The 26039-nt window shown below is 37.4% G+C and overlaps 1 protein-coding gene across 1 annotated transcript in view; it reads left to right on the top strand.

Annotated features, from left to right (window-relative positions):
* SLC26A7 (solute carrier family 26 (anion exchanger), member 7) overlaps positions 1 to 26039 on the top strand; it is a 72787-nt gene that overhangs the window by 13154 nt on the left and 33594 nt on the right. The window contains exons 2-4 of the mRNA XM_009891856.1: positions 6669 to 6779; positions 10997 to 11169; positions 19420 to 19584. Coding sequence (XP_009890158.1) covers positions 6669 to 6779; positions 10997 to 11169; positions 19420 to 19584 — 449 coding nt within the window. The remainder of the gene's footprint in view (positions 1 to 6668; positions 6780 to 10996; positions 11170 to 19419; positions 19585 to 26039) is intronic.

Raw genomic sequence — 26039 nt, 5'->3', positions numbered from 1 at the left:
ATGTTGACCACTCCTGATAACTTTCTCTTCCTCTACATGCTTAGAGATGACATTCAGGATGAGCTGTTCCATCATCTTTCCAGGGATGGAGGTGAGGCTGACTAGTCTGTAGTTTCCCAGGTCTTCCTTCTCGCCCTTTTTGAAGACTGGTGTGACATTAACTTTCCTCCAGTCCTCAGGCACCTCTCCTGCCTCTTTAATTTTATTTTGGAGATGGCCGGATTCTTCAGTTGTTATGGCTGAGCAGTGTCTAATAGTTCATAGAATTCTCTGTATAATAGTTAATAAAATCTCTGTGGTGTACAGATATTGTATCAAATTCATCCTAAAGAGGTCTAAACATTTAATCTCTGATTGTCTGTCAAGAGTCATAGCTTTGTTTCCAGGAGCTCCATTAAAAGAAAAGAAAATACTAGAATTCTTTTTCTGTCTGTTTTTGGGTGTATCCAAGCTTTTTTATGTACAGAAGGGTCAAGCTATCTCTAATAGAAAATTCATAAATAAGTCACACCGTCCTCTTGTTTCCTCACAGAATGGTCAGGGTTGGAAGGGACCTCTGGAGATCATCTAGTCCAACCCCCCTGCCAGAGCAGGGTCACCTACAGCAGGTTGCACAGGATGACATCCAAGTGGGTTTTGAATGTCTCCTGTGTGGGAGACTCCACCACCTCTCTGGGCAGCCTGTGCCAGCGCTGTGCCACCCTCAAAGTAAAGAAGTTCCTACTCATGTTAAGATGGAACTTCCTATGTTCGAGTTTGTGCCTGTTACCTCTTGTCCTATCACTGGGCACCACTGAAAATAGACTGTTCCCATCCCCCTGGCACCCTCCCTTTAAGTATTTGTAAGTATTAATAAGATCCTCCCTCAGTCGTCTTTTCTCTAGACTAAAAAGCCCCAAGTCCCTCAGCCTCTCCTCATAAGAGATGCTCCAAAATTCTTCTACTGTAATACTTGCATATTCTTTCGTATCCAATAGTTCATATCCAAGACACAAGTGTTAGTATATGGAACTCTGCAAAGTGGCAGAATAGAACAGTGCTTTCTCAAATATACCTTTGATTTAGATGTCAGATTGTACACTGGGAGAGATGCAGTCCAGATACTGCGAAATAGTTCAGGTACTATGACTAATACAGTTGAGATGCTTAATTCTCACCAGACTGAAGAAGACAGTTGCATGGAAAGGAACTGCACTGAATCATCCTTCAAAAGAGAGAATGGTTGCTAACTCAACACTGTGTGGTCTCTGAAAGATTTATGGTACTTTTTTTCAGAATCTGTCCTCCCATGTTGCTTTTACATTGTCCGTTTGCCCCAGGCTTCAAATGACAGAATGACTAAGGAGTGATTTTAAGCTCTTGGTACTTTGTCTTTAAATAAATCAGACAGAAGGTACAATCCACATCTGTAGCCCCAGCAAATGGTGTCATTAGGAAATAGAGATCTTGCAGACATGATATGTATGTGTGCACCACTGAAAGAACCGATACTGAGCTTTCCAGTTTTTGGAGGTAAATATTGTTTCCAAAGGATCATGTTGTGTTAATAGCTTTTAAGAAGTCAGTGTCAAAGAATCTTCCAGAACTGTAGGTTTCTATAGGAAATTTGTTATGAAATATAATATTAAAAATGTTTTTAGTGTTTGTTTGTTTTGTTGGTTTTTTTTCTCCAGTAGAAGTTAGCTATCCTGGAATTAGAAATTAAAGCCTGCGATACGAATCACTGGGTGTCTGATTTTGTGGTTGTCCAAGAGGGATTGATAGGATATTCATTAAATATGTGTTAATTCTACATTTTAGGGGATCTACGGGAAATACCTCTCTTACTATAGAATTCAGCTTTGTGACCAAAGGGGGAAATCGTCTTTTTCTGAAGCATCAGAGAGTGACCACAACTGCAGATAGCATTTTGAGTGGGATAAGATGTATTAGTGTCATTTTGTGTTGCCTAAACTTGCGGTCTGACCATCTTAATATAGCCACATTTAAGAATTAAAGGTTACAATATCAAAAAGTTATTTGAATATGTACACTACCAGAAAATCTTTTACATTTATAGCTTTTCACAGTAAATAGTAAATGATACAAATTCTGAAAATTCTCAAATTAATTAGACTTACTACTTTTCCTGCTTCTTCATTTAAATTTCCGGTTTGCATATCATATTTCCTAAAGACAAGGTATAGCTTTTCTTAGAACATATGTATATATCATGAGCGTATTTCCAGGCGCAGACAATTGTTAACTAGTTGACCATACTCTGATGATTCATAGCTCTTTCCATGGAAAATATTTTTAATTGCTGTAGTTTTGGCACTAACCTAATTAGCAGAAACTACCAACAATCAGAGACCTTTCTCCTGTGGTAGGACACGGCCTTTTTTCTATTTGTATCAAGCCTGTTATTTTGTAGTTATCTCCATTTTAGGTTTACCAACAGTGATGCAACATCTCTGGTGTTTCAGTGCAGCGTGCCAGAGGATTGTTATGTGTCTGGTTTTTGAGTCAGAGAGCCTGGTTTCCAAAGAAGCTGTGTCGCACAATGTTATCTTATGATAAGGCAGTAGTTAAAACAAAGAACCACGATATTGTGTGGTTCTGTATCTGAACTTACTGTTCATTCTTTGTTTGCATTCCTTTCCATGGAATTTATATTCGTATTTGAAAACCTTAATGTCACTGCCATGGAGGCTTCTCCGTATTACCAGTGAAGATTATGTGGGATCCTTGTTTTATGATCTATTCCTGTTGAGTATTATTACTGTTTGGAACGAAAAAATTAAAATAATATTTCCTGTCTTTTGACTAGTTCTTGAGCATATGGAATGAATTGTAGAGCAGTTTAATATGAAAATTAATGAAGTGAGCTGAAATATACTACTGATTATATCTTTAAAAGTATTTGAACCTTCATAACATTATATGCTTAATCAGAAAGCCTGAAGTCTTTAGTAATTCTGTTTTATAATGCCTCTCTGCTCTTGCGCACGATTGACATGCTTCAGTAGTGGGAGCAAAAAGTGAACAAACAGAGCCAAGACTAGACTCAAAGGCTGGTAATTTTAGCTCTGTCCTGATTGCCATGACCTCACCATGAAAAAAATGAGACACCACCTCTAGAAACTTAATACAAAAAGACTGTGAAAGGTCTACATGTGAAAGGGAAAAAAAACAAGTTCTGGGTTTATGTTTAGATTATCTGCCTGTAAACAAGAGATATTTCCCAGCAGCAAGTCTGAGTGAGTAAAGCGAGATATTTCCCAGCAGCAAGTCTGAGTAAAGTGAAACTCTTGTTGGATGCTGGGGGTTTACTGGGCAAGGTCACCCCTTTTCCACAGCTTTGTGGGCCAGATTTCTGTCAGCCGGTTCTTCTGGCCTTAAGGCTTTGTTCAGGTTGTGCCTCTGTTCCCCTCAACCCTGTTCAGAGACCCGAATTGAGATGTTGACACAGTTTCTGTGTGCGTGACCTAGGGCTGGTTGAGCTTCTTGTGCTCTACCCACAACATATACAGTTTAAGCTGGATCAAACACAGTCTGGCCATAATTGTCAAATGTTTCAGATTCAGAAAGTCTTGGGAAACATAAAAACAAAGTAAACACATGTAGAGGGGTGAGCATTGGCTTTTACAGCTAGATGGTGACAGAATATTTTGTGGTAGCTGAACCCTTGTTTTCCTTGTAAACGTTTTGCGGAAAGAACAATGTATACTGTTCCTAATCCTGGATTAATTGGAAACATTAAATAGTAAAAGAGCTAGTAGTCCCTCTTCTGGTAAATATTTTAGCTTAGCCTGCGGTGTATTACTGTACCCTTCAGTTTTGTTTTGTACAGCTTCTAAGCTAACCTCCTCGTGAACTGAATGATTAAGTTACTTAGGGTGAAAACCTATTAAAAGTGAACAGTGCAAATTTTATAAGGAAAACTTCAAGGTCCAAAATTAACACGATTCAAGCAGAAACTTGAAAATGATATGAACATAATCTGTTTTCTGCAAAACTGTCTTGATATTTTAAAAAATACCTTTTAAATTTATTAACCTTTCCTGGCAAAGAGGGAGTTTTTGTACTTCCCTTGTAATAACTGATGGAATCCAAACATTTGAAAGAAATACACGAGGAGGAAAGCATGCAAAGGAATTAACGGAGGTGACTTCTCTATGTCCTGTGCAGCTCTTCTGCAGTGTGTGAATAGGAATTTTTGGAAATAGGAATGTCTTCAGCTGAAAATGTTCTATAATTGTAATTTTCTGGTTTAGTGTTAGAGAATTTCCTCCATTTAATGAATGAGTGTCTTAAACATAGAGAATTTTGCAGATCATCTTAACCAGGATTTATAGATCTCTTCCCAATAGTGCTTGTTAAGAACATACCTGGGTCAGAATTCAGTATTGAATCTTACATATTTCCCTTATGTTTGTCCACATGGAGAAATCACTTCATTTCAATTATGGTGTTATAATTAAAGTGTATCTGAAGTTATACTGATTTTGCTGCTTCTTTTACTTTTTGGAGAGTAAAATAAATTAGCCTTGCATAATGGTTTTTTTTGAGACTGGAATATCTGTGTGAGTGCTAGTCTACTAGTGAGTTAATAACAAAGTTTTTGTTTCTTTTTAGTTTTGTTCATAAAATGGTTATAATGGAAGAGCTTTTCAGTGTTGAACAAACCTTAAAAAATTTTTTCTCCTTTTGTCTACTTTTCTTTCCCTGTGCTTACTTTTGCCTGGATAGGGTCATGCAGTTCTCTCCTGTGCTTTTTTTTATTGTCCCCAGGCACATCCTTCTGTGTTGCTCTTGGGTCAGAATCCTCTTTGACATCTATTGATCATGTGAACATGGATGTAGAACTAGAATTTCTTTTCAAAGATCTTCCTGGTTCATGATAATGGTGCACTAAGAGAACAAAGCAGAAGCAATACCACTAAGAGAACAAAGCGGAAATAATAATCAGTAGGTACGATAATTAAAACACAAAAGAGCAATGAGGTCCATTTCTGTTTAAAAGAAGGCATCGAAGTTTTCAAATAAACATATTTTAAAATCTCTCCTCTCCTCTCCTCTCCTCTCCTGTCCTCTCCTCTCGATAGTGCTACATTGCTAAGCGCAATGTGGATGAAGATGATCCGTGTAATGAAGAAGACGATCCATTCTCACCAAAATCTTCACTGTGATGTTTTTCTAAGAACAGGTGAACTGCTAGGCCTCATCTGCTTCACAGGGAATTCGACACTTTTGGCCTTTTGGCATTTTATTTCCTCCTCCCACCATGTGCCCTTTGTCACAGACTCTAATCTAAATTCGAGAAGAGAGCTCTTGAATCAAAATGTTCAGAATTGTCACTGAAAGCCTGTAAGCAAAGACACTCTTTGGCACTCTCCATGTTATTAAAACCCCATACACTAGTGCTTCATGTAAAAAATGCTTCCTGGACCACTCAGGAAAGTTTGGTGAGAACAATAAAGCCTACACATGTAATTTTCTTTGGAGACTGCAAATATGCACAGAAGGCAATTCCATTTCATCGATCTGAATCACCTCTCTCACTGACCGTGCACACACTTACGGAGTAGCTTAGGCTGGTCACTCAGTCTGAAGGTGGACTTTAGAACAGCACCTGGTGTGTTACACAAGCCAATCCTGTCTTCCCTGCTGCACGACAAGGTATTCACCAAGACTTGTGGAGAAACTCTGACAGGCGATTTTTCCTACTCTTAGTTTTTAGGAGTAAAAACTATGAAATGGTAGTAGAGTCCGATGGTCTGAAGCATAGTTCTGGGAAGTCTTTCTGCTGACTTGCAAGAAGTCAGTGCAGACTTGCTCGTTATCTTAGGTATCTAAAGTTGAACAGCAACCAAAGCTGCTGCTTTGCAGGACTGTCTCTGCTAAAAGGTGATTTCTTGGCACATTCTGAGACTTTCTACGAAAAAGATGGATGCTGTCCTCTATAGCTAAGCAATGAAAGTAACCAGTAAGTCTGTAAAGTTAAATCCTAACCAATTTAGTTCATTCTCCATCTTGACATGAAAGTCAAATACTTTCCATTTCTGGCACAATAGCTTTATGTAACAAAAGAAATGTTAATATCTAAATGATTAAAAAACCCAGGCACCTAAAGACAAGGAACTCTAGAATACTTTTTTTTTTTTTTTTTTGTTAGAGAAATTAGAAGAAAGCAGACTGAAGGGGCTCCATCCAAACCAAAATTACAGGTTTTGAAATGTTTGTAAGAAAACCATATGTCTGCCTGGAGCACGGGCAGTCTCAAACCCATCTTTGTGAGGCTGGCGGTGAAACAGTGATGCCTCCTCCTGTGAGGACTGGCTATTAAAAAAGTGTTTGGAATCACTGATGGGGACAACCTGGAAACATGGTGGCTGGTGCCATAGATTGTATCTGTGACCCATTTGTTTCTGCTGGTGACCAAGACTCAGAAGAATGTGTGAAGATTTTTATGAGCCAATAGATGAAAAACCTTCCACAGTTCTTCCTGATACTCATTGTATAGTAGTTGGTTTGTGCTCTAGGGTTTTATAAATGAAGGTAAGTTTTTCATGCTCTTAATAAAATTGTAGACTTTTCCTCCAAAAAAAAAAAAAGAAAAAATGAAAAAAGAATGCAGAACAGTTTTATCTTCATATGGTGAAGTAATTCCATTTAACTTTCTATAGGGCTGGCCTTTGCAGTTCTGTCTTCAGTCCATCCAGTTTTTGGTTTATATGGCTCTTTCTTTCCTGTCATTATTTATGCCATATTTGGAATGGGACATCATGTTGCAACAGGTAAGTGTCTATTTGTCAAAAACATTTCCAGAAATAAGGAATTGGAAATGGAATGTGTTTTTTTGTTGTTGTTGTTCTAAGATCAATGGAAGGAAAATTATCTAAGACTAAACAGAAAAAAGATGCTTTTTTACTTCTTTTTACAACTATTTTTTGCCTGTATAAGTGCTTTAAAGAGCCTCATTAAGAATATATTGGAGTTACTTCTGCCATTATAATTTAACATTGCATTGACGCTTCCTTTGTAAATGTTGACTAAGGGCTTTTTTATTTTAACACTTTAGAAATCTGCTTTGGGCTAAGATTTTCACAAAGCTCTCAGCCAACATGGTACACGCAAATGGGAATAAAAAAGTCTCAACTGCTTCTTAAGGCATAGAAAACACATGTTAGTTCTCACCTGTCTAAAATACAAACCCTGCATGTCTCAGAAAAAAAAGCTTTCTGTGCCTATTACCTGCTGTAGTATTAAAGTTAGAACTTCTCCCAGTGGGTTCAGTATGACTCCTGTCCACTTGCATCATAGTTAGATAGGCAGTAAAAGGTGCTCCCTGGCTATTATGCAAGTATTTATGAGTTACTTGTTTACCCTCAGAAGAGCCAACAGCAGCTGCAAGAGTTGAATGACTTTGAGAGAGGTTAACAAATGCTCTGACTCCAAAGAAACCAAGTTATAGACCAAAGTTGGAAATAAAACTCATGGGATTGAACCACAAATTCTTTGTTGTGCAGAAGTGGGCAGTCGGGTGGCCTCTGAAGTTTGCAGGAAGGATGGATGAGGCAGGCCCAGCAGTAAAGCATGGTAGGACTGGGTGAAGGGAAGCAGCCCCTGTGGTCACCAGATGATTTAACCAAGGAGGAAGTATGTTTTCCTTGTGGAGGAGAAAAAATTCTTGAAAGGAGGAAAGGGTAATCACATAAAAAATTAACTCTGCAGAATCTGATTGCTCAAGTGTATGCACTGACAAATGTTTTAGTAAGAAGTTAGCCACTATTTTGAGCACCTTTTGTACTCAAAAATATTCAGTTAAATTATTAAAAATTGCTGAACAGCTATTGCCCTGCAGCAAAAGGAAAGCTGAAACTTTGTTTTCCCTAAAGACACAGAAAATATGTGATCTTTTTGATGCCTGAGAAGGACCTGTGGATGCTGTTACTGACTTGGTGCTGTAATGAGTGATGGAATGGACTCAGCTCATGTAAGAAAGAGAAACGTTCCAGAAAAAAGGGAAAATTCAGAATTTGGAAAAGAATTTTGACATTTGAGTAGAGATAGATTAGTATACTTTTTTCAACTTTTTTTTTTAATATATTAAAACATAAAACTATACTAAAAATTAATTATTTAGCAGTGTATTGTCAGCAGTTTGTTCGTGTACTATTATTAGAAAGACCAGAACCCATTGTACGATCATATGTAGGAAAGTAAGTAAATAAGTATCTGGCTGACATAAATTCTAGTAATGAAAACAGGTGATAAAATGGGTAAGTACAAACAGCTACGTCTGATATTTTATCCTTGGGAGGGAATACTATTCAGAGAATGATTTGCTGAGAGTCCCACAGCTCCATGGCTACACATTCCTGCACAGTCCCTGGTGTGGAAATCTGTTCCTTTCACAGGTGTCTGTTCCAGAATTTAATCTCAAGAAAAAAAGGAAACAAACCAGTTATCTTGCTATCGTTAAGATATTTTTTAAATAAATGTGTGTGACATATGCTGTTGATCCTTTCAGTAGAAACGTCTCATGCACTCATCCCACCAGCCTCAGTTAGGGAGTTCTGGTGTGCAGGCTGAACTGGAGCTATACCACCTGCCTCAGATCCCCAAATGCTTTGTAATTCCTCATGTACTTTGGTGACAATCTCTACACTTACCAGCATTTTAGAATGGAATGGAATGGAATGGAATGGAATGGAATGGAATGGAGGGGAAAGGAGTGGAGTGGAATGGAATGGAATGGAATGGAATGGAATGGAATGGAATGGAATGGAATGGAATGGAATGGAATGGAATAAAATAGAATAGAACAGAACAGAATATTTCAGTTGGAAAGGACCTACATCATCTAGTCCAACTGCCTGACAACTTCAGGGCTGACCAAAAGTTAAAGCCCATTATTAAGGGCATTGTCCAAATGTCTCTTAAACATTGACAGGCTTGGGGCATCAACCACCTCCCTAGGAAGCCTGTTCCAGTGTTTGACCACCCTCTTGGTAAAGAAATGCTTCCTAATAATGTCCAGACTAAACCTCTCTTGGTTCTGCTTTGAACCGTTCCCTCATGTCCTATCACTGGATACCAGGAAGAGGAGATCAGTTACTAGGGAGAAGAGATGAGCTTGGAACAAATGAAGAAAAGCATGAAAAAGAGCAAGATGCACAGTAATCAACCATGGAGGAACTACATGACATTTAAGTGTTTGGGTCCCGTTCCTGCTCTCCCTACCCCTCAAATAAAAAAAACCCCTTCATAGCTCAATGGGAAAATTACGGGGACTGTCACAGGGAAGAGTTTGGCACTTGAAAAATAGAAAGCTTGACCAAATGAGGTGAGCAGGAAAGCCATGAAATGTGGTAGGTCAAACATATGCAGGACATTTAGAGGACTAAAAGAAGGAATTTGAAGAGTGCCATAGAGAGGATGATCAAACTGGTAATTAAAGGCTCTTTAAATACATAAAAATAGGACACTGGGAAGGAAACTGGTGGACACCTTTCTGACAAAGGTGTAACAAGGCCATAAGACTGTGAAGTTACCAGTGTAATTTCACTGTCAGAAGGGCTCTGGAGGGAATCCTGGGAACTGCAGACCTGTCTTTCACCCCTATTATAGTCTATAATAACAACTAAGAATACTGAAAGACATGTATAATTGGAGTCTGTTGGAGAGGAGTTAATGTGACTCCTGTAAAGGAAAATCTTACCTCACTAACCTTCTAGAGTAGTGTATGAGTGTCACTAAGCACATGGAAAAGAAATGCTTTGAATATATCAGAACGGTCAAACAGCTACTGATAAGGTTCTACACCAAAGGTTACTAAAGAAACTAAGTTGCCCTTGTGGTAGAAGAAAAGTCCTTTTACTAATTATTAGTGGGTTAAAGGATAAGAAGCAAAAGGTAGGACTTAGCGGTCATTTTTCAGCGTATAGGTATCCCTGGTAGGTTCCCAAAGAATTAATGCAGGGAGGTTTACTCTAAGAAGGCCAAGGTGAAGGTATGACAGTATTCACCAGGTCCTGCAACAGTAGAAATAAGGAGACCTCAATGAAACTGGTCAGAGGTCACTTTAAAAGACTTTAAAAGTATAGATTGAAAAAAATACTACATCAGATGGTGAACTTCTGGAACCTGCTCCCAGAGGGCATTGTGGAGGCAGAAAGTACAAGCAGGTTCAAACAGATATTCAACAAATTCATGAATGCTGGTCTATAAACAAAATCTAAAAGGACCAGATAGGATGTACTCGCTAACATCCTAACACAACAGCTATGGATGCTGAGGAAATGGCCTGCGGAAAGCAGCCAGGCTCATGTGCTTTCCCTGGGTAACACCTCTGATTGCCACCGCTGGAGGCAGAGTACTGGGCAAGATGGACCACTGGTCTGGCATAGTGGTGCATTTCTGATGCTCTTAGAGCTCTGTATGATGTTTGTGCTTTTTAATATTGAATTATCATCCTTCTTTATCTCTGTGTCATTAAACTTTCTTTATCCCTCTAAGCAAATAAATGTTTCTGTCATATTCTGCCTCTGTTTATAACAGTGCAGATTGTCTGAGTTTTTGAACATACACATCCGCTAACTATATTGGGCTAGGTATTATGTATATAGCATGAATTAATTGTCCTAGAAATTTGAACGGTGAACATTTGGGATCCTCAGACAAAAAGCTGTTTCATCATACCCAGGGTGAGTCAAAAGCATTTGTGATAACTTGAAAACATTGTGAATTGTGTTCAAACCTCTTTTGTTAACATGTCTAAATGAATATGCTCACAAAAAAAATAATATTTAATTTGGCTGTACAAATGTTATTTTACATTAAGAATTGTGTGTTATATGAAAAGAATACCTTAAAAATTGTTCCTAGCCTGACAGGAATGCACAAAATGGCACTTTCACTCATAACGGCAAAGTTTTGAAAAAGAGACCATGAGTGATGAGTACAGACAGATATAGAACTATTGGTGACTAATGTGTGGCTTTTTTTATAGGAACTTTTGCTTTAACTTCCTTAATATCTGCCAACGCAGTTGAGCGCCTTGTTCCTTCAGTCAGCACTAATTTCACTACAAACAATAATTCAGGAGCCTCGGGCCTATCGGAGTTTGAAATGCAGAGGATTGGAGTTGCAGCAGCAGTTTCGTTTCTAGGAGGAATCATTCAGGTCAGTGGTGAAAACGTATGTTACTGATGCACTGCATTTGTGACAGCTATGACTTCTGTATATTTATCTTTTTCTCCACTTATCTGAGAAAAGCTGACTATGAGTCTGGTCTGATGCTCGTGAATGATGAAACTAATGTCTTTTAAGAATTTGCTGCTCCTTTGTCAAGATGTAGTAGTTGTCTGTATACGTGCTTCTAGGGTGTCGCAATATGAAGTAAAACCACATTCAGTCAGCTCTAATATAATAGTCAGTTGCTGTTGGTGTTCCCTTTCCTTCTCCTGCAGAAATAAAACATGAATCAGCTCCTGGTAAGCACTGACATATTCCTGAGGTTTTCTAGTTTTCTATTGCCCTTGGCTTGAAGACAAATACTATACAATATTCAATAATTAAAACCAGTAGGGAAAACATCTTTAAATTCTCTTCAGAGTTCACACACCAATCGTTAAAGTGAAATAAATTAGTAAAACAGATGTCTTCAAATGATTCTCCAAAGCTTGTTTAAATGATCAGAGGTCTTTTAAATTTTTTCTCTTTTCCTATTCTGACCACAAGCGCTGAATTCCTTTATCCATTGCCAGTTGCTTAGGTCTTCAAAGAAGGCTTCCCTCTTTCCTTGTAAACATTAAATTGGTGGAAATGTTCCAGCACTCGACTGCAACACCTCCTGGGTACCTGGCCTCCTGAAATAAACTTGGACCCCTGCTCTTGGTAGTTTGGATCCCTCTACCATGCAGAGGACGAGCAAAGGAGCCCAGAATGGGTTCTCCAGTGTTTCGTACGCTTGGCAGCATATGGGGCACAGGATTATGTTAGTCGATAAGAAATATCAAGAAGCATGGTCATCTCTGTTGCATTTTTTTCATTCTTTGGTTTGTTACAGAATTATGACTTGGGGCAGCAGCATGAGGGAAACCCTATGGACAGCATACGGAGTAGACCTGATGCTGACTGTGCCTGGCTGCTGCCTGTGCTGTCCCATTGCACCAGTGTGAGCAACACAACATTGCATCATGTGCAGGTTCCTTGTAGCAGCAGAATCCTTTGAGCACGCACAGAGGTCTTCATGTGGGATTGCTGTGCTCACAGCCTGACAGTCTCCTTGGCTTGTGTGTTAAAGGCCAAAATGTCTCAAGCAGGAAGTTTGTTCCTGCATTTGACCTAACTTTAAAATCCAATGCAGAAATTTTTTGCTTAGTTGCTGCCGAATCCTATTAGGTGTGTAAATCCTCTAGACCTCTTGCTCTTAAGCCTGAGTGGGATGAGAAGAACCAGAAAACCCTCTGCTTGCGTCTTCAAAGCAGGTTTGATAGGGAACCATGCCACGTGTGTGGGCTTCTATACCAGGTTAGCAATGTCACTTGCATTAGAGTCATACGAATACAGCTGATGCTTGTAGTGCTGCCACTAATGTTCCATGCAAGTTTTGTGGTTAGAGACCAGATTAAAATAATTATTTCCCATACCCTGGAGGAGTGCCTTGAAGCTACTGATCCATGAGACTCACGTGAAAGTCTGGATCAAGGCTATGATTAAACTTTGCCATCATTCCAGGTGCTGTCAAGTGTGGGACTCGGTGTTTCTCATCATGATTCCAGTCTCCTGGCTAACAGTTGGTGCAATTCCCAGATAAGGTGACAGGGGACATCTTGTTGGTAATGGAGAGCTAAGTCAGTGACCTGCTTCTATTTATCAGCCTAAACTAAAAATTAATGAATAGCCTGGAGCAGATGAGATACTCTGGGACGATAAGAAAAATATGGTGTATTTTGAGGCAACAGTTTTCTATTGAAGACATCCTGAAATACAAAGTAGAGTTGCCAGTGTAGTTGGGGTGGGAGTTCTCTGGGAAGGGAACAGACCTGTCTAATGGGAGTCTGCCCATAAAATTGTTGCTTTATATTGAAAATAAAGAAAAATGCAGTGCTATAACCAGCTGCTAATTACACAAAAAGGACTGATGCTATGACTTTTCCATACTTTGGGCAGCTTCCACAGGAGGGATGAAATGTCCCTCTCCAAACAGCTGGTTCCTTCCTAGAAAGCATAGGTAAGGACCTGAACCTCCTTGGCCAGAAAAGCAATTTGATACCATTTTTCCAGCAGCCTGGCTAAGTACACTAATTAACAAATAATGTTACAGAAAAAAAAAAATAAAAGGAAAAAACATATAAAACAGTGGGCCATAGAAGAAAGGCAAAGGGAAGAGGTGTGTTTTTGAGCCGAACTGCTGTTGGCTGCTTTGTGTTTTGTGAAGACCGCAAGTGTGCACTTGTGTGTGAGGCAAGTTCTGAGCAGACTCTGTGAATCGCAGTGCTGTCAAGATATCAGGATCTTAAAAGATTTGAAATTTGGGGCTTAGCTGCCTGAATTTTTTTCAAGTAATTAATTTCAGATTCCTGAGTGTTCATAAAAGAAAGAAGATATTTAGCTGTCTTAAGAGGCATCCTGATGAAAAGAACATAGTATTAAACTAGAAAATAACTAAACATAAAATAAAAACTGTAATTACCCAAAGCATTTAATATAATGCATTCACAGAGACTATTTCATTTTTAAGAGCAGAATGGAAGATATAATGCAGATTTTTTGTTACGTTTATGTAACTACTACTCTATAAAGATAAACAGGGCATGGAAAGCTAATCAGGTTAATGGAATTATTCCCTGATATTAAATACCTCAGAGGTATTGATCGGGAGAGGAAATGACAGAACATAACAGATGCCTATGGAATGATTTTGTAATTAGAATTGGATGATGCCTTTACAGCATCAAAAAATAATCAGAAAAAAGATTTTGGGTAAGATTTTTTTTTTCCTATTAGTATATTATTGTACAAGATTACTTGCATAAATATATGTGTCTGTAAGAAACCCCAACATACTAAACTGAAATTAAACATTGGATTTGCTGACTAAATAGAGGAAAGCTGCTTGCAGTTCAAAGTGAGAAAAAAAAATATCCTAGAAAAAGGGTTGTATTCTCTCAAGAACCACAGTACTACAGACTTCAATTGTGATATTCCTCTGTAAATGAGAAATGGCTCGTTATTACATTCCAGTCTTCTACATTTTTACTGGTAAGTTTTTCAGCTACTGTATTTTAAAAACTTACATATAATTAGTTGCTGATGTACATTATTGGAAAAAAAATATTTCTGGTTATCTGGAGAACAAATTTACATGGTTTATTATCAGCTTGTTTAACATTGAAGAAGGACATTTGAATAAGTTTGGTTTTGTAAGGCTAATATTCTTGTCCAAAGCTTTGTTTCCCTGTGGGGAAAACTGTGGTGCACTATTCTATGTTGTGCATAGTTATTCATGAACTACAAACACGAGTCTTTACTATACAATGATAATCAGGAAAATTCATTTTTTCTTTTGCAGTGGAAATAACTTCTTGCAGGCTCATATTCTGTATCCTGAAAAGGACAACTAGGCTGGACGGGAGTCCTGGTTCCCGCAATTACAGTACAGCGTGCTATGTGTTAGTCCAGAAAGACCACAGAAAGAGGTCTTTTCAGGCCCTGGAGTGAGGAAAGCTCACTCCTCACACCATCATAAACTACCAAATACTTGCAAGCTGCCCACAATGAAGTTAAGAGCTGTAATTCAAAAGACCAAAAGCTCCTAACTATAACGTCTGTTGAAACAGGCCAAAAAGATTTTAAATTGGTGACTCAGTCAAGCTGAACTGTCCGTGTCTGACTGTTCATCTCCAGATGGTCCATAGATGTCTTCACTTTTGCAACCTCTGATTTTGAGGTAGCCAATACAACATACTAAATGAGAGGCTCACAGTCTGTACTGTTTCCTTTCAAGAGATATTCCCCTTCGCTGACCTCTTCTTCTTAGCCCATGCAGCAAATGAGCAGAAAGAGTACCAGCACTTTTTGTTTGGTTTAATCGTGAAAAAAAAGCCGCACTTTCCCAAATGTGGAGTTTTGAGGGGTTTAAAATTCATTCTCCCAAACTGAATTCATGCAGCAGGTAACATGATATCAGCCTTTCAATTACCCTGGACAGAAACTTTGAGATTAGTGATTTCCAAAGTGCCTGTTATGTGATAAAAATTTTTACTGGCCATAAAGTTAGATTGCCTCCACAGTGAGAGTGGTATTTTAACAATAATAATCTGAGCACGTTGTCATGGGAAGAAAGTATTGAAAGTGGACAAGAACCAAAAGGGCTTGAATTAATGAACACAAGGGCTTTGCATTTTCCAATTTCTCATTTCTCTTCTCCTGGCTAAATCCCCATTCTCTTCTACTTGTTGGGGCAAAATTATGGAGCAGTAAAGATAGCTGGAGAAAAGGTTCCCTTTGCATTATCTTCCTTCTGTTCTCAAATTTACTTTTAATTTTTTACCTCTATTTTATTTTAGAAATACCACTTTCCACCATTTCTGTCTAAGCACTTGGTTTTATAATTTGTTTCCATAATCTTTTCTCCTTTATAGTGCATTAACTCAAGGCTGCATTGCCTCGCATTCCTCCTGTGGTTTTTTTTTTTCCTTTCTATGACAGATCCTGATTTCATTCGCATGAATTTAATCATGACTGTACACCTGGTGAAAGCAAAATTAATCTCAAGAAAGTTACTTCTTAATGAGCCTTTTAACATAGTGTGATGTACTGAAAAATTTGCACAAAAAAACAGTAGCCATGCAACTTTAAAATAATTTTTGTACTGTGATTATTCTCTCTCTGAAATATTCCTTCAAGTTCCAGGAATAAAATTTTGAAAAATGAGAAATTCTGGAGGCAATCTTAAACTATGTAAAAATTTTCTTCCTTTTACAGTTCAAGAAAAGCCCGGTATTAGTACAAACAGAGAAGAGAAACCTATTTGCGTATGGCATTTTTTTGTACTTTTTTGTTACTGTTCTGACATTTCACTGTCAATTTTCCTTGTAGTTTTTCTGCACCAAGAAGGAAGAAAAATCATACAATATATCAGCAAATAAGATGGGAAACCTACGTCAAGCCCACAGCAAGGATTAAGTAGATTATTAGAAATTTCTTTAAGAATATTGAACTTTCTACGTTTTGGTTATTGCTTAGTAGGTGAAAGTTTTTATGACATAACAGAAAGTGATGCAATAGTGCTGTCAGCTCTATAGTTTCAAATGGTGTTTATGCAAAAAGCAGAGGCAGCAAGCTGTGAGCTGTATGTCTGTTCCCGAACACGGAGGTTTATCTGGAGAGTTGATCTGGGCCTGCATAAATGCTAAAAATATTAAGTATAGCTGTCAAGAATACCCACATGCGACTAGATTTGGGAGGCTTGTTTCAAAACAGCTTTTTGCCCCCTCTTCATCCAGGCAGTTTCTGTACATAGCTCATGTTGCGAGGACAGCAGGAGTTTCCCCCATCCGCTTATGCTGAACAGTAGACCCTCCTCCCTGGGTGTTTTCTGTTTTGGTTGTTTCATTGTTAGGTCTTCACCATGGAAGATATATGGATGCACCTTATATTTGTTTAACTCTAATGCCAATAAAGACTAGCAGGTACATGCTGGTGAAGCATTGACGTTTCTGCAAGTCCTGAGCTGCCTTCTGCAGCAAGAGACAGGAACCAGCGTAGGCTGCTGCTTGTTTAACTGAGTGGCTGCAGAAATTGTCTACCTGAAACCATACTCATGGTTTGGATGTATTTTACATAACCCACCGTTATAAGCAAAAAATAAAAAGTATGTTTGAAATATGACCTTTTAATTACTACCTGTGAAGGTAGTAATTAAATCACATCCCCCTAAAATACTGAAGATTTAAAGTAAAAAAAAAAAAGAAAATATGAGAGTGATGCTGAAGTTGCTAAGTTCTGCAATCATGACATCATTTCCGTGTAATTCACCCCAATAATTTTCTCAGAAATGCCAATATTAACTAATATTTCTCTGTGATATTACGTACTTCACAGAATTGTCTCTGTGGTTTTGAATCCACAGCTAAATAAGCATCCATCTCATTCTCTGGAAACTCAGCTATTACACAGTTTGAAATTTTGCATCCATATAATACAACAAGATCTTAGGAAAAAAAAAAACCAAACCAAAAAAAATCACTAGGGAAAGGAGAATTTGTTTCTTATTAAACTTTGCTACTGGGAACATTGTTTTAAATATATGAATAGGCACACTGTTAGAACAAACAGCTAAACAGAATATCTGAAGTTAGTAATTATTGGTTTTAGGCCTGACTAACTAAATTAATACTCACTGAGGGTATAACAATAATTATCATTATTGGGGTCCAATCTTGAATGGCGATCAATGTTCTGATTGTTCATAGTACAAAGCCATTCACACGCTATTAGTGGTAAACAGAATAAAAAAAAATCTCAGATTTAATCTCTCAGATGAAAGAGGAAATTGCTTACTAGAGGTTTTTGTGGTAAATTAAAAGCCATTCACTTTGGTATTTTTGTTTCTTTTGTGCTATTATACTCATAGCTAACTGCATACAGGTGAGATTTATGGTGAAAAAATAAAGGATGTTCAAGCATAAAGAATGATAACCTTTGGAAATTATTCTTTTAGCTTGAGAACAAAACAAAGTAAAGCAAAGCAAAGGAGACTGTGATGTATTCCAAAAGGGGGATATTTAGTATATTGAACACAAAATAATACTCTTTGAAAGTATTGTACCAAACAACTCTGTGCCAAGTCCATGTAACTTTTCAAGCAGAAGAATAGCAAATGCAAAAGTTTATCAAAGTAAGAAACTGCTTTTTTCATCTAATGAATCTGCAGAACTAATTGTAAGGGGAAATAATTTTGATTGAACTTAATATCTTAATATGCATCAGAAAAGGATTAAGTGTTACGCCAACCACAGTAGTTTCTGCAGGTGTGTAACAACCTTGTTCAAAGAATTAAGAGCTGTCAAATCTCATTCTTCAGAGGAAAGGAGTGATTGCAGTCTAAGACAAGGGAAAAAAACACATTAGTACACAATAATACTCTGGGTATTTGTCCCATATTCCTATGAAGTATCTACAATAGTTATAGATTCAGCTGTAGTCCAGATTCCTGGATTATATGCCTGTACTCTGAAACAACTTCTGTAAAAATTGCACCAATGCTGAAATAATCTTCAAGGTCAAATATAGCTGAGCCAAAGTCTACTCTTTTTTCTAAAGGAGAAATCCAGTTTGTATATGGGATTGTGTTTATGCAATTGGATGTTGAATTTTTCTTCCTGTTTTAAATTTTCTGACTGTATACAGATATTCCACTTTAAGTTAATTCAATTATTTATGAAACGCACCGGAAGTAGATTTTAAAGGCCTTTAAAATAGTTTACTTCTACTGCAAGTTTATACAGTTTGTTCATACAGAACACATAACTATATAAACATCCCTGTTTCTTTGTATTTTTATATCCTCCATCATCTGAAGCAACTTCTGTCGCTCCCTTACCTGAATAACTGCAAAACCAGAAACCTCAATGGTTGAAGCTGATGTAACTAGAGGCAGTGGACTGGTGACACTCGACATATTTGATATTACGATATTGTAGCGTGAGAGCACCAAGTATCATGTTATACCCAACCCTGTGCACAGGGTCAGGGGATATCAGGAGGCTACAGGTCCACTGGAGGAGTAAAGCAGTTGTGTGACTGCGTGGGAAGGGAAATCTGATGGTGCCGCAGCCTGGGGCAGGGCAGGGCTCCACGGGGTGATGCAGCTCTCACCATGAGACTCATCTCTCCATAGTTTTAGCACTTAATAAATTTGGTAGTGGTTGAAATTACTAACATTAGGAATCCTGATATATTAAGTTGGCAATCAGTAAGCTGAGCCAAGATACTGCCCTTTGCCTACTCAGGGTGAATATCGGTGGGGCAGGAATGAGTCTTAGTGCCACCCTCACCTTTTGAGTTGCTTTATTTCTTATTCCTGTGTTGAGTTGATGTTTTTATAGGGTTTATTGTGCTCCTGTATTTGAGCAGCAGAGAATAATAAACATTGCATGAAGACAGTTTTTCTGAGCCTGCTTTTGTTACTAAACTAATGTTAGAGTCTGGTAAACTAGCTAAGTGAATAAGACAACGCAGGTAAACCCACAGAGCTTCTTCAATGGCTTCCATTTTTAGCTAGATACATTCTTCTAAGGACTTCTGCTTTCTATCTTTATCTGATTTATCTTACAGTATATTAAAAGGACCCTGGCTCAGTGTCTCATCACCAGGAAGCGGTGTTTTATTATAATTGCTGATACACATACCTTTGCCTTTTAGGTAGCGATGTTTATGCTGCAATTGGGCAGTGCTACTTTCTTGTTAACAGAACCAGTGATAAGCGCGATGACAACAGGAGCAGCTACACACGTCGTGACTTCGCAAGTGAAGTATCTGCTGGGAATGAAAATGCCGTATATATCAGGACCACTGGGATTTTTTCATGTGAGTTCAGTAAAAGAGATGGTTTATTCCATCAGCTAACATTTTCTTAAATAACTACACTATTTGGCTATATATAAGTGAAGAAATTTGTTACACATGCGTGTGAATAAACATTCATCTTGGTAGGTCTGTTAGGTTAGGAAAAGCAGATGAAGAATCAGCAGGAATAGGTGTTATTTTGAAAGGATACAGTAATAAATTTAAAATATGTGTATTACATCATCAGTAATTCCATTCATTAGCCTGAGCAATTACACACTTGTACAGGGAGGGTTAGCTCTTTCTGAATCAGCATGTGGGAAGGATATGTCGTCATATAGTCAACATGTCATTCTAAACATATTTTCTTCTTATTTTGCTTAATGAAACCTGACCATCAATGTGATAAAAGGAACATGACCCATGATTTGTAGATCTCCTATGCAAAAAATTACCCCAGATATGTTATTTATTGCTTTATGACATGATATTACTTTGCCATAAACACAGCAATTGTACAGCTTTAAGGGAATTTTTATAAAATGCATACTGTTTTTCATATGGTATCATGGTTACTCCCTTTGGAAAGTAGATATTGTTGGCTGAAACGTTAAAGGGCAAAGTTGTATAATCTTATTGCACAAAAAATATAAGAACATATTCTTTGAGGTAACTTATTCCAGCAAACTCTGAGTTTAGGTGCTGTGAGCATAATCTCTTGGCAGAAGCATTAGCAGTATTACAATAGTATCTGTCAAAATAATATTTTGCTCATAACAAAACTTTACTTACTTGCTGAGGTGATATTTACATCACACAGATAGCAATTAATGAACTCATTAGCAGATGAAGTGAGGCTTCATCTAGTTAACCACTAAATTAGGACAACTTATTTAAAAGCACTGACAGTATTTTCTTGCACTCCGCTGCTCCTCATTTCTTCCTATTATTTTTGGGAATTTGTTAATGTGAACATCATGATAAGTTGATGTTGCTTTTTAGAATTTTATTTCATAGTATTTTATAAATTTGATAATGTTTCATATGGATAATCCATTCGTAACTTTTTTACAGGACCAATTTGTTAATGAGAATTAGGTGCATGTAATAAATATGTAACTTATCATGTTAGGACATAACGAAAAGTGTCATAGCTGTTGTTATGAGTAGTAAGTTGGCCTGTGAGACTATTACAAATGATTTATCATATATTAAAATATTTCTTAATTCTTTAAAACCCTTTTCATAAATGTTCCTTAATATAAAATGGGGCCAGCCTCTTCTTCATGGTGTTTCCATGGAGACTATACTTACATATAGGAATACTGTCATCTTGTAGAGGTGACTGGTGTTAAGTACCACAGCCAAGACATAATCAAGACCTACATTATGAGCAATAATAAAGAACAGCAGTGATATGAAGAAATATTTCTATGTTGGTGTGCTGATGGTATCATACATGAGGTCATTCAAATGCTTTGAAAGAAATCTATTCCCTTATCCCTTGTATTTTTTAATGTATCTGAAACAAGTTCTTTGCCCTTCACTTCACTTTTGAAATCAAACCGCTTTGAACATTTTCCAACACTAAATTTTCTTGATTTTTTTAAGGTCCTGAATTGCTCTGTACAATTGTGTGAAAAAAAATGAACAAACAAAAACCCCTTTGTAAAACTTAAAAGAATAACAAAAGTGTCTCCATATTTAGAAGGGACAATTTTACCATGCAAGAGTTTTAAAAGGTTTCTGGTATCTGTTCAGAACTTGTGGATTGCTCTAAGATGGTTCAGTATCTCCATCAGAAGCACCAGATTTAAAATTCAACAATCTTTTTTTTTCTACGATGGTAGTTTGACACGAAAATTATACTAATTAGATATATGTTAGTGTGCATACGTAACTAGAGAGTGAAAGGCAAATTTGGCATGTCTCTCCGGACATGTTCTTTCATCTGAATTCTTGAAACCCAAAGACTGGTATTTTTGCTTACACTTTTTTTCTTTTTCCACTCCAAAACACCTCCCACTCACAAAGCTGATTGCTTTGCCTCAGGCAGCCTTTGGGTTGGCAAAGCAAGAATAAGAATGTTTAATAAAGTGTGATAGGAGAGTTGAAAGTAAAGCAAGCCAGTGAAATGGATTCTTTATAGCAAGTGAGATCATGATTAAATATGTAAAAATGAACTTTGTATACGGAGAACAAATTTACCACACTGGCATTGAGCCTGTGGGATTTTTGTGTTTACACATAGTTCATATAATTTATTAAATTTCATTTTCCCTGTACATGGTTTGTAACACTGCAATTGAGCTGAACATTGCAGCATCAATTGGTATTTTATAAATGGGAAAGGCAAGGTGAAGGTGAAAACCAAAAATGGTGAGGCAAAACTACATGTGAGATGTAATTTTTACAAGGGACTAGAAAAGTGTCATCAAGTTTTATGTAGAATCCAAAACCAGACAAAAGTATCGATATTTGCCCTTTATCCGTGTGTGGATAGATTTATCCTTCCACAAGTTTCTGAGAAAACACAGCACTGCAAAATGTACTCCTGCAGTGTAACAAACATACTTTGCAAACCGGGTTCTTTTGTGGTTGTGTTGCAAGTTTGTCGCAAAATCCTTGTGATTGTGCTGCAATTAGCTGAAAAAACCTGTATGTTCCGACTACCAGTCCTTTTAATTCCTTTCTCTTCCAGTGTGTTCCCTATGCAGTTCACAATAGTTGCCCGTACATTTTTCCCACAGTGTGTTGTATTTGTCTAGCAAACATCAGAATGAAATATTTTTGAAAATGCAGTGAGGTCATCTACTGTTAAATTGTATTACGCATTTTAACTAATGTGTTTCTTTAACTCTATTGTTTGCTTCAGCCTCTATACTAATTTTAAAACTAATCTTTGAGTTTTCATGTATACACTTAAGAAAAAAAGAACATTTCATTTCTAGAATATAGACCATTACAAAGTTCATTATTACCCTGTGAAAGTATGTGAAAGTATAGTGGAACTCAAAGCCATTCATTTTCCATAAGGACAGGGACATTCAGGGTCTGTACGTAGATGTGTGAAAAGTTAGAATGTTGCTTTTTTCACTTATGTGCAAATCTATGTCGATTGCCAAAATGTTCACTGATTTCTCTTAACATTGTCAGATCATTTCCACTAAAAATCTTTACACAAAACTAGCAATGAAAATAATAAAAAAAAGAGGTAAGCATCTCAATTAATATATTATTGCAGTATTTTAAAATTTGTTAAATATATATTGACACAAAAAATTGCTTTGTACACTGCAATATCAAACTAAATTCTGCTACAGAATTTCTAAATTATTTCAGTAAGTGCATCACCAAAATATGTAAAATTCTGAATTCATAATGATGTTTGTGATGACAACATTTATGAAGATTTCTTTTGATTCAGATGTCAGTGCTATTACAAGCTGAAGCTTTAGGTGTAAACATTTAGTATTTACACTTTCACCTCGGGTGAGTACAGTAACTGACTGGACAGCATGACATGTGAACTGTATAGCACAGCGAGACAGCTATAGTATATATTAACCGCATTCATTTTAAGAGACACATATTCTTTTTTTTCTGAGGAGCTTGTTAGTGGTTTGTGAAATGGTCTCCTGGCTTTGCCAGTCATACCATGAAATGGGTGGGTTTAGGTTTTCAGAGAGTGGTTACCCAGTAACAGACCAGTCAGAGGAAGCTCTTTAGTGTGATGTAGAAATTGATTTAATATTTAAGTATTACTGCCAGAATTGTTTCAGTGTATTACAGACACTTTGAGGATAGGGCTGTTGGTGCTACTGAACTCGTACGAGCTATGAAGAATTGGTAATCCCATTCTTTTTCATTTATTGGCTGATATAGACTACATGCCGAAGGGTACAATTTGAAGAGAAACACCAAAAATACATCGTACAGTTCAAATAAGGTCTTTGTTGCAAAGTCTGAAAAGGCTATAACAAAGGTCTACAAGATTTGGCTATATATTTTAAAAATTAAATGGAAGCTTCCTTTTTAGGCCATTTGTAAAGAAAGACAGAAATTCTAAAAACTTATGTATATTTCTTTGTAATCCTTCATTAAAATTATATCTATTCACACAACTTTTTGTCTCACCTTGTCTAGGAAAATTAAATTCAACACCATAAACACATATAGCTAATGCCGACACTTCAATAGACACTGTTCATTTCTAAATAAGCCCACATCTCTTTGACTTGGACAATTAGGAATCAATCTGTTTCTTCTCTTTTCTTACCACTTCCCCTTAGATCTAGCTCAGCCTTCGGTGAGTTTGTGGGCACAGTTTGCAATAGAGTTTTCCAGATTGCCTCCTTTTGTCCGACTTAATCACAGCTTCTGTTCGGGCACTGCGCCAAGTCCTGTGCTCTCTTGAAAATGCATTCTTGGAAAATTATGGGTACAGAGATTAGTCCCAAACCACTCAAGACACAATCCACATTGTCCAAATACAGTGGGGCAATACGTGGTTAAAAACTGTTGTTTCACTGCCATTCTTCAGATTTATGACATATATAGATTGTATTATTTAGCAAGTTAATTTTAAAATGTTTTCCTGGGTTCTGAGAAACATTCGTGCTGGGTTATGCTGTACATCCTTAACCAAAAGTCCAAGAGCTAGATTTCGAAGGACTAGACTCAATTTTCCTCTTTATGAGGAATTTATGAGCAATTTTGTCTTTTTTTCCTGCAACCATTTTTAGAGTTTTTTAAATTGCTTTTTTCCTCCATACAGATTATGTAAACGTTCTTAGAAAGTGTGAGAGAAGAAAGATCAGGGAGTTATCTGTCCTGTACTCATTCTTCAAAAGGAGCATCATCTCTTCGAAGAGTGACAGAATCAGAACTGTGGAAGAAAATTATATTGTCATATTGACCACCTTCCTTCTAGAACAGGATCCTTTCCTGAGATAATTTTTCTAATACGTTTTCCTGTCCAATATAAATATATGTATTTACGCTCCAAACTGTCAAACCTTATTATCATTATACATGTATTTGAAAATAGGTTCTCTGGGGCAGAAAATTATTAATCTTTATTTTGATAAAACTGCAAGTGTCACTTTTCATTTATTTTAGTGGTCATCTTAGTTGTTGCCAGAGAAAACACCTTTTTTTTTATATTATTATTTCAAACCTCATTTGCTTGATGTTATTATCCTTAATGTGGTGGTTTAAAAAGAAGTTACTTGTAATGTAGTCTAAATCTACATCCTAGATGTCCTCTATATGTTTTACATTTCAGGCTAGACAATTATTCCCAGAATACAAATGCAGAATTCAAGGGACTGAGCCTACCTTGTTGTTTTTTTTCCCTGCAGTTTTAGTAAGCATGTGTATTATATCTATTTTCATGCCTCTTTGTTCCTCCAGGCAATAGACTACTGCTTGTATTTGTGAGGCCTGAAAATAACAGGTGATAGCAATCTGGTTATTTATTTGTTTAGTGGGACAGAATTTCCCTCTAACTTTCTTCAGCCCTTCTAACCATTCCAGTAAACTTGTGATTTTTTTTCATTACCTTCTGTTAATCTGTTATGATACTGATTTATGCCTCATTTTCTGGACCCTGGTTATCACTGGTGTGAAGGCAACTGCATTCTTCTGAATCTGTTACTTACAACATTGTATTCTTCATCAGAGATCCCTGTTACCCATCACCATTGGTCATTCCATTCCTATTCCATATTTCTATTCCACATGTTCCTTATATTCAGCACCGTATTTCCTTTCTTCATCATAGGCCCAAGTATATTATTCTAACCATGTTTTACAGCATGTTGCATCACACCTTAACCTGTGAAAAGTGGAGGGCCTCCCATTTGCAGCTCCATAGCTCTGCTCCAGTCTCATCTTTCCCTCTGAACACTGCAGTCTGCCACTCACTTGCAGCAATGTAGTCATTCCCCAACATCCCAGAGCCTGCTGCTGCAGCACTTTGAACCTCGTGGTCCAGCGTGCCCTACCTCTCCCAATCTTGCACTGCCCATCCCTGCACTTTGCCATGGAGAGTTCCCCTTGGAAAGCACTTGCCACTGATGTGTGAATCACCCCTTCTTCTCCTACTCTCTTTTTACCTCTTGCTTTGCAGCTTGTAACTTGTAAGTTTATGCTAGGGACAGGAACTGGGCTTGGTAGGCAATGTTGGTTATTTAACTAGCCAATAACATACGTACATGAAGCTTGACAGCTAATCAGTGTGTGCAGGATCGGGACCTGACTCAAGGATGCTCCATGGAGCACTGTTCGTGTAGTGGGCAAGAGCCATCAACAGGGAGATTGAGCGCACCCTGCTGAAGCTATAGTTACTCTGGAAAAGTATTTAGACGGATCCCCTCACGCACTGAAGAGGATGCCCTGAAGAAGACGATCTTCTGGGAAGATTCCTGTTGCTTCTCTTTCCATATAGCCACTACTGAATTTTTTCTTTCCCT

This window comes from Charadrius vociferus, unplaced genomic scaffold, assembly GCF_000708025.1.
Source record: "Charadrius vociferus isolate BGI_N301 unplaced genomic scaffold, ASM70802v2 scaffold15, whole genome shotgun sequence".
Lineage (NCBI taxonomy): Eukaryota > Metazoa > Chordata > Aves > Charadriiformes > Charadriidae > Charadrius > Charadrius vociferus.
The sequence above is the reverse complement of the archived record's forward strand: the minus strand, read 5'-3'. Positions and strand labels throughout refer to the sequence as shown.